General features: G+C 38.5%; 1 protein-coding gene and 1 long non-coding RNA gene across 6 annotated transcripts in view; one reads left to right on the forward strand and one right to left on the reverse strand.

Annotated features, from left to right (window-relative positions):
* MCTP1 (multiple C2 and transmembrane domain containing 1) overlaps window positions 1–13711 on the forward strand; it is a 361361-nt gene that overhangs the window by 329333 nt on the left and 18317 nt on the right. For all 5 annotated transcript variants that reach the window (XM_027100597.1, XM_027100599.1, XM_027100600.1 and 2 more), the window contains one exon: window positions 11911–12020. In XM_027100597.1, coding sequence (XP_026956398.1) covers window positions 11911–12020 — 110 coding nt within the window. The remainder of the gene's footprint in view (window positions 1–11910; window positions 12021–13711) is intronic.
* The window catches only part of LOC113617328 (uncharacterized), a 30625-nt gene continuing 22526 nt past the window's right edge, over window positions 5613–13711 (reverse strand). The window contains exon 6 of the long non-coding RNA XR_003431586.1: window positions 5613–7084. This is a non-coding gene — a long non-coding RNA (uncharacterized LOC113617328). The remainder of the gene's footprint in view (window positions 7085–13711) is intronic.

Here is a 13711-nt window from a genome sequence, read left to right on the forward strand (position 1 = left end):
AGAAAGACAATTAGTGGGGAGAAGGAAACTAATCATTATTTAATATCTACTAATGTGCCAGTTGCTTTATGTACATGATTTCTTTCTGTTCCCATATCAACACTCAGGTAGACATTATCTCCATCTTACTGATGGAGAAACTGAGTACCTGAGAAGTTAAATAACTTATATAAGGTCACACAGCTGTAAAATGCACAAGAGGATTCAAGCCCACAACAGCCATCTGCCTGATTAGGATAAGTACAACGTAGCCTGGGTCCATGTCCATCCTACTTTTATTTTAAATACAGAACATTTAAATACAGATACATAAACTACCATTTGTAGAGGACTTATTTTATCCTATTAAGTAAATGGCCCTCTCTAGTGTAAGAATTTGAGATACTTTTGCAAAATGATTCTCTTGTTCTTCTTGCCCTTTCCCACTTCCTTCTCCCCCTCCGCAAATAAACTGAAAGACCATGATCCACACAACTAAGTAAACAACATGTTGCCATCAGCGCAGTAAAGTGGGCCTTTGCTCTTTTCTTCCAGGTTGGCTTCAGGATGAGCCTGTTTTTGTGATTTAGTCTGCAGTAAGGAAGAGGTTTAGGAGATAGGCCCACCCCATATATCAGCAGCATCCCATAGAGCACAGGGTTGGTTTTCAGGTATGTGCTACATATAGCATCAATAGAGAAAGATGGTCTAGTTCCCTCCAAATTCACCAGGCCCTTTATTTGTACTGACATCACCTCTGTTTTGTTGAATTTCATTGAAGAGACCAATTATCCTCTTAAAGGGGACAATTGAGTTCTCAATCTTGTCCTTGATTTGCTACATTATGCCCAGGTCTGAAAATGGTAGATGATATTAGATTATTCAGTGTATGGGGAAACTGAGGGAGAAAAGCCCCAAATGGTAGAACAAATTGTTTTTTCCTAACGCTAATCTCCCTTGTTTGGTGGATTCAAGTCAGGCCATTAACACAAATTTTTTTTTTTTTAATTTTATTTTATTTATTTATTTTTGGCTATGTTGTGTCTTTGTTGCTGGGTGTGGGCTTTCTCTAGTTGTGGTGTGCGGGGGCTACTCTTCGTTGTGGTGCGCGGGCTTCTCATTGTGGTGGCTTCTCTTGTTGCAGAGCGTGGCCTCTAGGCCCGTGGACTTCAGCAGTTGTGGCTCACAGGCTCAGTGGTTGTGGCTCGTGGGCTCTAGAGCACAGGCTCAGTAGTTGTGGCACATGGGCTTAGTTGCTCCGCGGCCTGTGGGATCTTCCCGGACCAGGGCTCGAACCCATTTCCCCTGCATTGGCAGGCGGATTTTTAACCGTTGCGCCACCAGGGAAGCCCCATTAACACAACTTTGACATCGCTTTTTCCCTGATTTGTTCTTAAGACGTTTCGCTATTCTCAAACGTCATGCACTCAGAACACTGAAAACTTACAGCAAACAAGCAAATCACAGAAATTAAATAGCAATAAAACTGTTGTTGGCTTCATGTAAAAAAACAAAGTGTCATCCAATATTTAAATGGCGGTTATTTCCAGAAACTTGGCAATTGTAACCATACAAATGATGAAATTCATTCCACTCACAGTCCATCTCTGTTTGGAAAGGAAATACCAGCAGTGTTTGAAAAATGGATTATTAAAGACCTTGGTCTGCTGAAGGTGGCTCGTATGTTCTATTTGCTAACACAGCATCTTGTTGGGGGAAAAAAAAATAATAAGTGCAGCTTTTCCCTACCCCAGATTATTTTCACTACTGATCTTTAGAGCAGGAAATAAAAAACAGCTAATGGTTCACAGGGCATGTGGAATTAGTTTAAGCAAAGCCAAGTCCTGGTCCTGCTGACGGCCTCCTCTCTCCTGTGCTGTTTTGTCTATGCCGGCCTTAGAATATGTCAACAAATCTCTTTTAAGCTCAGATGGGAAGAAAGGATGGTGATCCTCTCTCTTTCTGTAAGGGAGTAATTTACAACAGATGTGCTTTTTCAGAAAGGTACAAGTTCGTCTTGTAAAATATTTGTAAAGAAAAATAGCCTCCGGATTTCACAAAGCAATCCTTACTCAGTCTTGGAGATGTCACAAAGAGCATTGCTTTTATAATACTAATACGATTCTGTGCTCAGACAATTTGATTAAACTCAAGATGAGTTTTTGGGAAGAGCCAAGTTTAAATATCTAAAACAATGTAGTGAAGAAATACCATATGTGACTTGATGGCTTTTTGACAATGACCTGAAAGGAGCCCAGTTTCAGTTATGAGACCTGGGTTAAAGTCCCAGGAACTCTTTCTAACTAGAGTAATGAGATCCTAACTTCTCCAAACCTCACTTTCCTTATCCATAAAATGGCGAAACCACCTGACCCTGCCATCCAAGTGGGAAGGTAAGTTAAAAATGCTTTATAAGGGCTTCCCTGGTGGCACAGTGTTTGAGAGTCCGCCTACCGATGCAGGGGACACGGGTTCGTGCCCCGGTCCGGGAAGATCCCACGTGCCACGCAGCGGCTGGGCCCGTGAGCCATGGCTGCTGGGCCTGCGCGTCCGGAGCCTGTGCTCCGCAACGGGAGAGGCCACAACAGTGAGAGACCCGCGTACTGCAAAAAAAAAAAAAAAAAAAAGATTTATAAAGTCCTCTACAAGGTGAATGATTTTCATAACAAATCTATTGAAGAAAACATCCTCGAAGGTTCCACACCTTCGTGTACATGCTTTTTTGTATATGGAGTAAAAGGAATTTTTTTTTAAACTACTTTAGTAAGTAGATTAGCAACAAAGCTCATGCTGTTTAAGATAAAATAATAAATTCTGGCCTTGATTCAGCCATGAGCCTTGTTGAAGAACAAGTCACTGATTCTAACGGGAAGTGTTACCTGCATAAGCGCTGACAGAAAAATCACGGGAGAAAAAGGTGTGTGCTTTGCATGAGTATGACTAACTTTGGCCTTAGAGAGTGTGCAACTTGCAGGATGCAGGGCATACTGTAAACAGGTGAATTTACTCCTCATTTTTCAAATCCCATATCTCAGATGACAACAGATATGGCTGGAGGCACCAAAGGAGAGTGAGCGTAGATTGGGGTAGAAGTTTGAGTTGGGATGCGAGGCATCTGGTCTTTGGTTTGCTAATTAGGGAATGAGAATAATCCCTTTACCCTTGTGTGACCATTGCAAGGATCATGTAAAATGATACGTGTGAGATAATCTGATTGTATTAGATGTATAATTCTAAGGAATTATATAAACACACTATTCCTTAGATATATCATAAATAATAAGGGAGAAAACTCTGTCATCTTTATAGAGATTTAATAAATTTAGCATTTAAAAGTTTTTCTGTAATTCCTTTTCAGTCTCTTCAAATTGTTGATAACGTTAATGCCTAATACGTACTGAGCACTTCCTATGCTCTAGACATTTGGGGTAAATGCTTTAAATGGATTAAGCTCATTTAATTTTATAACCATCACTGAGGTAGGTTCTGTTATTACCCCCATTTTACAGATGAAGATAAGTGAATTGCTCAAAACCACACAGTTAAGGCAATAATGGAGGTGGGATCTGAACCAGGCTTAGCCACAGAGCCAGTTAGTCAGAAATCTAGTCATCCTCTAAGACTGTGGTCATCCAGAAGACTCACAGCCTTCTCTAAACTCAGTTGCCCTCTCAGCTGTGCATTTGAACTCTAATCAGATTTAAAAACCCATTTGGAAACGAAACAAATGATTTCAAAAGAGGGTTTTACAAACACACGCACAGGGCTTCCCTGGTGGCGCAGTGGTTGAGAGTCCGCCTGCCGATGCAGGGCACACGGGTTCGTGCCCCGGTCCGGGAAGATACCACATGCCACGAAGCGGCTGGGCCTGTGAGCCATGGCTGCTGAGCCTGCGCGTCCGGAGCCTGTGCTCCGCAACGGGAGAGGCCACAACAGTGAGAGGCCCGCGTACCGAAAAAAATAAATAAATAAAAATATAAGAACACACACACGTACACTCAACTTTTTCATTAGAAATTGGGATAAAGAAGAACTCTCCTGGCTTGCTGTTTGGATTCAGAAACAAGCCAGTGCTTCTCTTCCCTACTGTCACTCAGGCTTACAGTACTGACCCCATAGAAAGGGCAGGAGAAATTCCATCCACCAGCAGTGTCCTCAAATAAGCTTTCAAATGGCTACCAGCGGCAGAGGCTATTCCACACCCTTGTTATCTTCTCTGTAAACCTGCTAATTTGTCACCAGAAGGGAGTTTAGGACATACCTTGTTTAACCTTTCTTTTTTTTTCAAATGGGGTCTAAGCACAAGCAGTAACTTGTCGTAGGCCACCATAATCCCGAGTATGCTTTCACATTTTCTAACCCTTTCCACAATGTGTTCATTTTGACTTTACAGAATTTTTATCTCAACACTTGTATTGTACTGTCCTGGGTGAAAGTATGCTTTGTCACTTATTTTCCTGTCTGGTTATTTGGGAACAGCAGCCTCACAGCTTCTGGTGTGGCTTCGATCAAGGTTAGCCCGGAGCCAGGCCTTCCGGCCCTTGCACTTGAGAGTCCATCTGAAAGCAGAGTTTCTCCTGGGATAGACAGCCTTGAGAGGGGATCATCTGGAGAACGGCTCTCTGGAAAGTGCATTTCCTGCCTGCTGGCAGGGAGATTAAGTCAAAGGTTTTGATACTGATATATAGTCCTAATCTTGCAAGAACTTTCAAGAACTATCAGGGCAGTTATAAGGATTTTTCTTAAATCATTAGGAAGATGGAGATAGGCAAGTCCCTTAGAGTCTACATGATGAGGGCTTTGTCAAGCAAGAAATTTAGCTCCAGGGACCTCTCTCCCCCCTGACAACAGGTACATCTGCATCCCCTGGGTGCTTTCTGTAAGGTTTATATACATTTATATTTAATGAAAATTTAACATTTTATGTATAGCCTTTTTTTTTTTTTTTTTTTTTTGTGGTACGCGGGCCTCTCACTGCTGTGGCCTCTCCCGTTGCGGAGCACAGGCTCCGGATGCGCAGGCTCAGCGGCCATGGCTCACGGGCCCAGCCACTTTGCGGCATGTGGGATCTTCCTGGACCAGGGCACGAACCCGTGTCCCCTGCATCAGCAGGCGGACCCTCAACCACTGCGCCACCAGGGAAGCCCTATGTATAGCCTTTTACAAATAATTATTTTTGCTTAATTAGAAATTAACATGAGTAGTCAGCAAGTTTTATTTTTGCCTTGGCTTCAAGTCATTTTCGTTTCTGTTAGAAGATATGTTCCTTCCCTTCCTCATGTTCACCTCCCAGACTCTCTCCATCTCCTCCCCCTCCTCCTTCTATCCCATGGGGTGTCTCCTCTTCAGGTTTTCCTCTCCCCCTTCCACTTTCTCTTTCCCTCAGTTTCCTCCTCTCCCTTTTTGCTCTTTCTTCCTTTTATCTCCTTCTTTCCTTCCTCCCTTCCCTTCCTTCCCTTCTTTCTTCTTTTCCTTCCCCTTCCTCCCTCCCTTCCTCTTCCTTTCCCTTTCTTTTTTTTCTTTCTTTCTCTCCCTTCCTTCCTTCCTTCCTTCCTTCCTTCCTTCCTTCCTTCCTTCCTTCCTTCTTTCCTCCCTTTCTTTTCCCTTCCTTTCCTTCCATGCTTTCTTTCCTGGCTTTCATCATAACCTTAAGAGTGCTAGCTGCCATTTTTAAATGCCTGTTGTTTACATTGCCTAGCCCAGGGGATACCTCTTTCCAAATTTTTGTCATTTTACAATCACCTTTAAAGTTCCATGCAAAAAGCATAACATTAAATTAATGGGGCAAGGCACAACTAAATGTGCTGAAAAATTGTACTGTAGAAAATGAGTACTGAAAAGCTTAGTACCTTGAACAGAGGAAGCAAAAAATTAAGATGAGGTAAATACTCATTCTGGATAAAAAAATGTGTAGAGTCAGGAGAAGGGGAAAAAAAGTCTTCTCAATGTAACATTATAAAGAATCTAATACCATTTTCTAAAATGGAAACTGACAAGTTAACACTAAGTCATCTGGGGCAAAACTAAACATGCCTAAAAGGTTTCATATATTTAGGAATTCTCTCTAATATTTCGAAATTTTGTTTTTAATATGAGCAAAAATAGATAAAAATAATTTGAATTCTCTTAATAAGGAATTGTATACATAGTTTTATTACTACTACTACTAATAATAATAATAGTTATTTGTACCAGGCATTGTACTAAGAGCTCTACATGGCTTATCTTATTTAACTTAGTCCTCTTTATAACCCTGAAATGTAAATGTTTTGAGAACTGTTTTATTTTTTAAGAGAAAATATACTGTCTTTAAATGGTCTCCATCTGTCTTCTTAACCTTAACCATATCTCAGAATCCTTTAATGTTTCAATGGAGTGTTCCTATTTTCAAGGTTAATATCAGGAAAAGCCAAGGCACCCAGTAACCTGGGTAAGATTTGGTATCATAAAAACTGTGTAAGACACTGAGATAAGATTCAGTAGTCAAGAGTCTCTGTGAGTTGTTAAGTTGCTCTCTGGGAGAATTTCAGTGCTCTAGATTTCAGGCTGAAGGGTAGTTTTCTATATCTGAAAAAGAAGGAATATTGGCACAGAGAAAACATTTCACTACTTTGTGTACCTTTATTCAATCTATACCTCATGTCTACTATTTCCATAGGTTAGAAGCATAGATCTGAGAGGAAGTCTGTATTGCAGGGCATTTTACTGAGTGAAGTAAGAAAGCAGTGCACAAAAACCATCTTTAGCATAAAAGATAAATCATGTGAACCCTAAACATATTCCAAACACAATGTACACTTCGTGCTCTGTGAGGTTCAGTTTGCTCACAGAAGAGCTGTAGTCAACAGTAAACTAGAACAGTTATGTCTCAGCAGATATCAGTCTGACTGTTCCCCTTTGCCAGAGGTTACACAGCAAGACTTTAAAGGAAAAGCAGAGTTATGATCCAGATTAGCTCTTTGGGGTGCAAATTTGCATGCCTCTTCTGTGAAATCCTCAGTAAGGTGAACATATGCTCTGGTTTCCTGGGACAGTTCCGTTTTATGCTCATCCTGATGTAAGACTTAATAGCTCTCTCCCTTAACACTCTTAAGACACTCTCAACCTAGAAAGAAAGTGAAATAACGTTAATTTTGTAACATCAATATTTTGAGCAAACATGTTCTGTATACCTGCTGTGATCAATACAGCACAGGTGTCCAAGAGATTCATTTTCTATGATGTCAACAGGGCTGACAGTGACCTCTTTGGCATCAGTGACTGTGGCAGGATGCAGCTGGATGCACGAAGACCCCAACCCCACAGTACACATACCCTGACACCTATCACATTGGCTTCTCGTTCCCATTTGGAACCGAATCAGTGAATGGGAGCACTTGTCATTTTGGTTTGAAAGTCAATGAACAGGATTCCCCAAATATGTAAGGAGTGTATATTGATCCTTCACGTCTTTAAGAGGTTCCTAAATATCTCACAGCTAGGAAGTAGATATTTCTTTGGAAAAATCTAGTTAACTTTCTGTTGAGATACAGGATAGTAAAATAGGTGATATGAAAGAATCACTGTATTTCAAGTGTGCAGTTATTGATATTTTGTGGACTATTTAAAATAACAAGATTTTAAGAAATTATATGGAATTATTAGAAAAACTTGTACCATATAAATCTCACATTTTCAGATTTATAGTTATAGTTCTTTTTTATGGGTAATTTTCTTTTTACATCTTCAAAAGAAACCTTCATAATGCATTAAAAAAAAACACTGTCACTACCAAGCCTTTGTATGATTAACTACCCTATGATATTTCTTTCATCCAAGCTGGTTTATAAAGGAAAGCAAAAACGACAATAAAAGAAATGTACCAATTTATTCTCTACTAATAAAGTATTGAACATTAGTGAAAAAAGTGTGAAATATTGGAATGCAACACAGAGCAATTCCACTACCCATTGCAGTTTTGGGTCATATACTGTATATAAACAGTAATTACTTCATTGGTTGGAGACCACAGTGGAGGAATATAGAATTTGATGAAAGAGATGTTAAGATAAAAATTTTATCCCAAAGCACTTGAAAACTTTGCCAACACTCCAGACTGTTTTATTTTGGACTGTGGTGGCCAGGGATGAGGGGAGTGGGCACAGGGTGGGAGTGCAGAAGAAAGAATGAAAATTAAAAGTGAGCAGATTTTTAAAAACTCTTGAGCCAATAATCAACATCAGTACTTGGATTTAAAGAATCTACTAAAAATAGTCTTTGTAGATACCTGAAATGACATGTTACTAATGAAAATCCCATATTTAATATATGCACATGACATTATTAACATTAAATCTGGTGGTTTCTAACACATCTTCCACTTCCCATTTTTTTTTTTTTTTTTCACTTCCCATTTTTGAATCAACTTTCTGGATTTCATTTTCTTGCTGATCATGGTGTTTGCGATAATAAATTTCTAAACATTCGCAAATCTTTTCTTCTTGTTTATCTCACAGGGATCCTGGGTAGGAACTGAAATCTTCCTGGGTAGAGTGGGAAGGTCACATAGTATATTGTGCAGAGAACAGACTCGAGTTGGCTGGTTGTAATCCTAATCCAAGCTGTGTCACTTTTCCGTGAGCCTCAGTTTTCTCTCCTGTACAGTGGAGAAAAATATCTGTGTTGTAGGGTGGTTGTGAGGATTGAATGAGCTGTGTGAAAAGCACTTTATGGTGCTTAATGAGTATCTATTTACATTCTACTTCTTTCTAAAGATAATTTAGAATACAAAAACATACATTAAGAAGAAATAGATAAACCGTGTAAAATCATGCCTAGTGAATACTGATTCATTTATGTCTTCTATCCATGTTACTTTAACAATGATATTGGAGAAAATCAGGGGATTATCCTGATTATAAAAGTAAAATATATTAATTGCAAAGAATTTGAATATTACAGGAAGGTATGAGGAAGGTAAACATCCATTATCTTTAAGATTTTGACACATTCCCTTCATCTATTTCCATCCTACTCATTTCAAAAATAAGTTAGAATTATACTCCATATCACATTTACTTCCCATTCTTTTCCGTTTCTATAAGATCATAAGTATTTTCACTGTCTTTGAGCAATATTTTGTGATTTCCTAATAGTCTATCATTTGTATGTAACATAATTAATTCTACCCACCATGTTAGTGATTTTTCTTTTTGTTATTATAAACAAAACTGCAATGAAAATTGTTTCAGATGTTCATTGACTATATTGGTAATCCCATCCCTTCATTTGTCATATTTGTTGCAATTTTTTTCCCACTTAGCCTTTTAAATTTATGATAACTTTTGATGTAAATTTTTAATGTTATTTAACTTTTACTACCAGTTATTTTTCTTTGTGATTTTCTCTACTGCTTGTATGTTCAGAAAGTTCTTTCCTATTCCAAGGTCAGTAAATAAATTACCTATCTTTTTCTGTTTTTATAATTCATTTTTAGCTTTTTGCTTTTAAATTAATATAGTATATATTTGGGGTACCTCAGTTTGAGGTAGATGCTGGGGTAGATTTGAGCTGTCACAAATAAGTTTGAGAATTTATTAAGGCAGAATTTAATATAATTTTCCCCAAATAGTTAAAACAATTACCCAGTAACGTAATACTTCCTTCTTTATGATAGATTTATGATGGTGCTTTATCATACAATGATCTCTCTTTCAATGCTTATCTTTCATATTTTAATTACTTAAATATCTGGTACAATAAATGTTTTCTCATTATTTCTCTCTTGCAAACATTACTTGGCTATAGGTATTCATTTATTCTTGCAAATAAATTTTAAAAACACTTGATCAAGTTCTCCCCATTTCACTCCACTCCAAACACATTAGGATTTGCTTGACATTGCATTAAACCTTTGTGTTCAACTGAAAAAAAAAAAAAGAATACATTCTTTTAATATTCAGTATTCCAATGCAGAATAGTACCTCTAATTTCTTAATTAGAGTACCTCATAGTACCTTAATTAGAGTACCTCATAGTACCTCTAATTTCTTAATATAGATTCTGTACATTTCTTGTTAAGGTATGGCTAAGTGTTTTATATATTTTATTGCTATTGTGAAAGAAACATTTTTCACCTCATAATTTCAAACTGGTACGATATTATTCTCAGTGAACTTTCATTGTATAATCTGCATGCTTTGTCTCCAACTTGATTTATTCTGCATGTAGAAAAATATTTTGTAAGAGCACTTTACTTCATAGACAAAATGAACTTAGCCGGTGCTTGAGAGAGAACATTGAAGGCTGTGGAGATTATTAGAGCAGACCAATTTTGTAATTATGAAAGGAACTAGAAGGAGCCACTGGTTATCCATTGTATTGTAAAATGTACAATTACATAGGTGAAATGAGTGCATTTTATTACTGGGGAGGGAAAAAAGACAAGAAATTGATGCACCCATGTCTGTAATGACATGTGAAGGGCAACTTTTGAAGACAGTGGGGACTCCGAGAGTGTATAATTGTTCTCTGTACTCTGAGCCTTATGCATTTCATCTACCTCATTGCCTTACAGTCCGTTTTGGTATAAGTGAGATGAATAATGTAGACAATATCTCCCATGGGAATTAAATTTAAAATGAGGGCTCTAAGTAACTGGTATCTAAAGATCATGTTATAAAACTGGCATCCGTGTCCTCAGTCCCACTGTACCCTGTTGTCCTTGGAGGCTGCCCACACACCTGTCATTTGCTTGCCCTCAGTTTCTAAGGTGGCAGGATGCCAGCCCCAGCCAAGTGTTCACAGTGCAAAGTGCTTTAGACTCTTCTAAAATGAAAGTCAGTATGTAAATGTGCAACATGACGACATTATTATTCTAGCTTCCTGGCTGCTTTCAGCAAGCACTGACTGCCACATGAGGTCTCAAGTGTTCTGGCACAGTGTGCAAGTGTTCAAAAGAAGTTAAAGTAATGAAATTGGATCTACATTTCCATAGAGATTCAAGCTGGCATGGAGGAATGGAGTCATGGGTTGGATGGTCTCCACCAAACAGCCTAGGCAAGTGCCTGTGATGCCAGGCTACTAAGCAGAATTTTCTATCGTGAAAGGGCACCACTGTTTCTTCCTCTGGGTCTAAAATTACAAAATGTGCCCATTTCTCCCAGGCTCACACCACTCTCTGGGCGCTTTATGCTCAGTCCTCACCCATCCATTCCCTGGAGCACACACCAGCTTTGCTTAAATCTAGCACAAGTTTTAAAATGAAGAATTAAGTACAAAGTGTGGGGGCGGGGGATGTTTAGTTAGAACCCTGACTAATAGAGCATGAAGTATGTGACTATTATTCATAAGAGGCGGGGCCAGGCTAACTGTGTATCTGATCTACCTAAGGTGCTGTTTAGAGGTGGCCACTTACTGGATTTCAGTTGACCTTGTTATTTTTTTATTTAAATTTTTTTTTTGCAGTTTTCATTGCTCACAGGTCTTCTCATTTGCACCCAGCATTCCCTTCTATTAAAATATCTGGAGCCAAGACCAAACTTAGGTGTATGGGTGCTGGGGCCAAGAAACTGGGTTTGCTGAGTATCGCGTCATGGTAGGTCCAGGGTCAGCACAGATTCCGCATTTGGTCATTCTGAGACCTGATCTCTTTATACCTCCCCTCCCCCTGGCTGGAATGTTTCTGTTCGCCAGGGCAAGAGCAACAGAATCTGAGTCTTGTGCTTTGCAGCCACCCTTATACTAGCACAGCTCCATAATGCTGAGTACTCTTCCTCCTCTACCTCCTTTCATATCCGAAACATTTCATGGGCTTCACGTATCCATTTATATATATGCAAAAATGAAGTTCATTTAAGTTTAAAAATGTAAGAGTGGGACAATTAAAAGAATTCAAGCCCTCAAGGATACCTTTACTCATATAGAATCTCTCTCTTTTTTATTGTGTTTTAGGACAGCGAAAAAAAGGGATTTATAAATAAAATCTATGCCATCCAGGAAGTATGTATCAGTGTCCAGAACATCCTAGATGAAGTTGCTTCCTTTGGCGAAAGGATAAAGAAGTGAGTGATGCTGACATGTGAGCCCTGGTGTTCTGTGGGACAGTGTCCATTTGTTTCTCAGAGGGTGAACTGCCACATTCTTTCTGGCAGGGGACACTCCTGGGTGATCTATTGCTCCGTTTTATCATTATTTACTTTGTTTCTGCCTGTCTTTGGTTTTATGAAAGTTCTGTCAATTTCCTCCTTGAAATTTAGAACATACTGGTTGGAAAGAAGTCATACTTGTAGCTTTGAAGAAATAACACCGTCCTAAATTTTAGCACATTTTCACAGTGAGACTTTGTTCTTACACAGAATATGAAATTGTGATAGAAAAAAAATAAACCAAGTTAAATGAGGATTTCAGGTAATCAAGACACACCTGCAGTTTATTATTGGTCGAGTTATAATTTCATCAATAAAGTTAAATTAAAAAAAAATCATACTATATATAGCACCCTGCAAAAATATGCTTTCAATTTTGTATATTTAAATAGCTGAGATCATAATTATAGATGAAATAAACTAATGCTTTCTCATTTAGAAAATATACATAATTTTTATAATTTAAAAAACAATCTTTTAAACAAGGAAACAGAGCTTCATTGAGAGCTGATGTAAAATTAAGAAACATATTACTTGCATTTTACTTCAAATAGTTTTATTAATATATTTTTAAAACCAACTGTTTAATTATAAAAATGGTAAGGTGGATTTATAATTAGTTATTAGTAAAAAATATTCTAAGGCCCCGTACCGACTAAACTATGTGAAAATTGGCCTACATAATGATTTCTAAATGATCTATTCAAGAAGGGGTGCTGTATATCTGGATAAGCCTACATTTTCCTCGTTTTATATATCTATTCATTGTTTATTATTCATAAACAAAAGTGTTCTGCAGATTTGGATCCTTGGGCATACATAGAAATTGAAAGGAGTAAATTATTTAAACTAAAGGTGTGAGTCATTCATCTGGTGCCTTTCATGTTTCAAGGCATAATGCATTTTATTTTGTATAATTTTTTGTTTAACACATTTCCACATATGCATAGGTGCTGAGTTTCCACTTTCTCGTATCATATTAGACAGAACAGCCTCCTTCTCACTCCCAAATGTGCCTCTAAGCAACATTCAGTATCAGACTTCTAAAGACTGATTTCCACATCTTTTCTCTTTTCTTCTTCTCCATGTTATTTACATCTCTAAGCATGTTTCCTTGTTCTCCACAACCTATCTGCAGAAGCAGAGTGTGAAGTCCTAAATGGGGCATTTCCCTATTGAGTATTGTCCTTTCTCTGAGGTACACTGTGTATTGATTACCTGACAGAAACATCTCATTTATATCAGAAGACCCTGGGTCAACTCTAAGGTCAGGATTGTGAATGCCTGAAGGGGAGAGGCTTCTTTGTAACTCTGGGTGTTAGGAGACTCAGACAGGTGCTTGGCTGGAAAAGACCATGGCCAGTTGAAGGAAATGACCAGATCCTGGCTGTGGACCAGGCTTGGGGAAAACTGGATTTTGTGAACTTTCCAAGGTATAGACAGAGGTGCAGGTACAGGCTGAGGTACAGGAACACCGCATAGGATCTAGTGAGTCTTGTAGGAGCTATCTTTTCGGCACAGTAATCTTTCAAATACTATAAGAGAGAAGCTCCCCTGGGGTCACGCGGGATAAAATGGATCTATCCAGAAAGCAGATACAGAAGCAA

The sequence above is a fragment of the Aethalodelphis obliquidens genome, unplaced genomic scaffold, assembly GCF_003676395.1.
Source record: "Aethalodelphis obliquidens isolate GAN/ISIS:26980383/991018 unplaced genomic scaffold, ASM367639v1 scaffold4, whole genome shotgun sequence".
Classification (NCBI taxonomy): domain Eukaryota; kingdom Metazoa; phylum Chordata; class Mammalia; order Artiodactyla; family Delphinidae; genus Aethalodelphis; species Aethalodelphis obliquidens.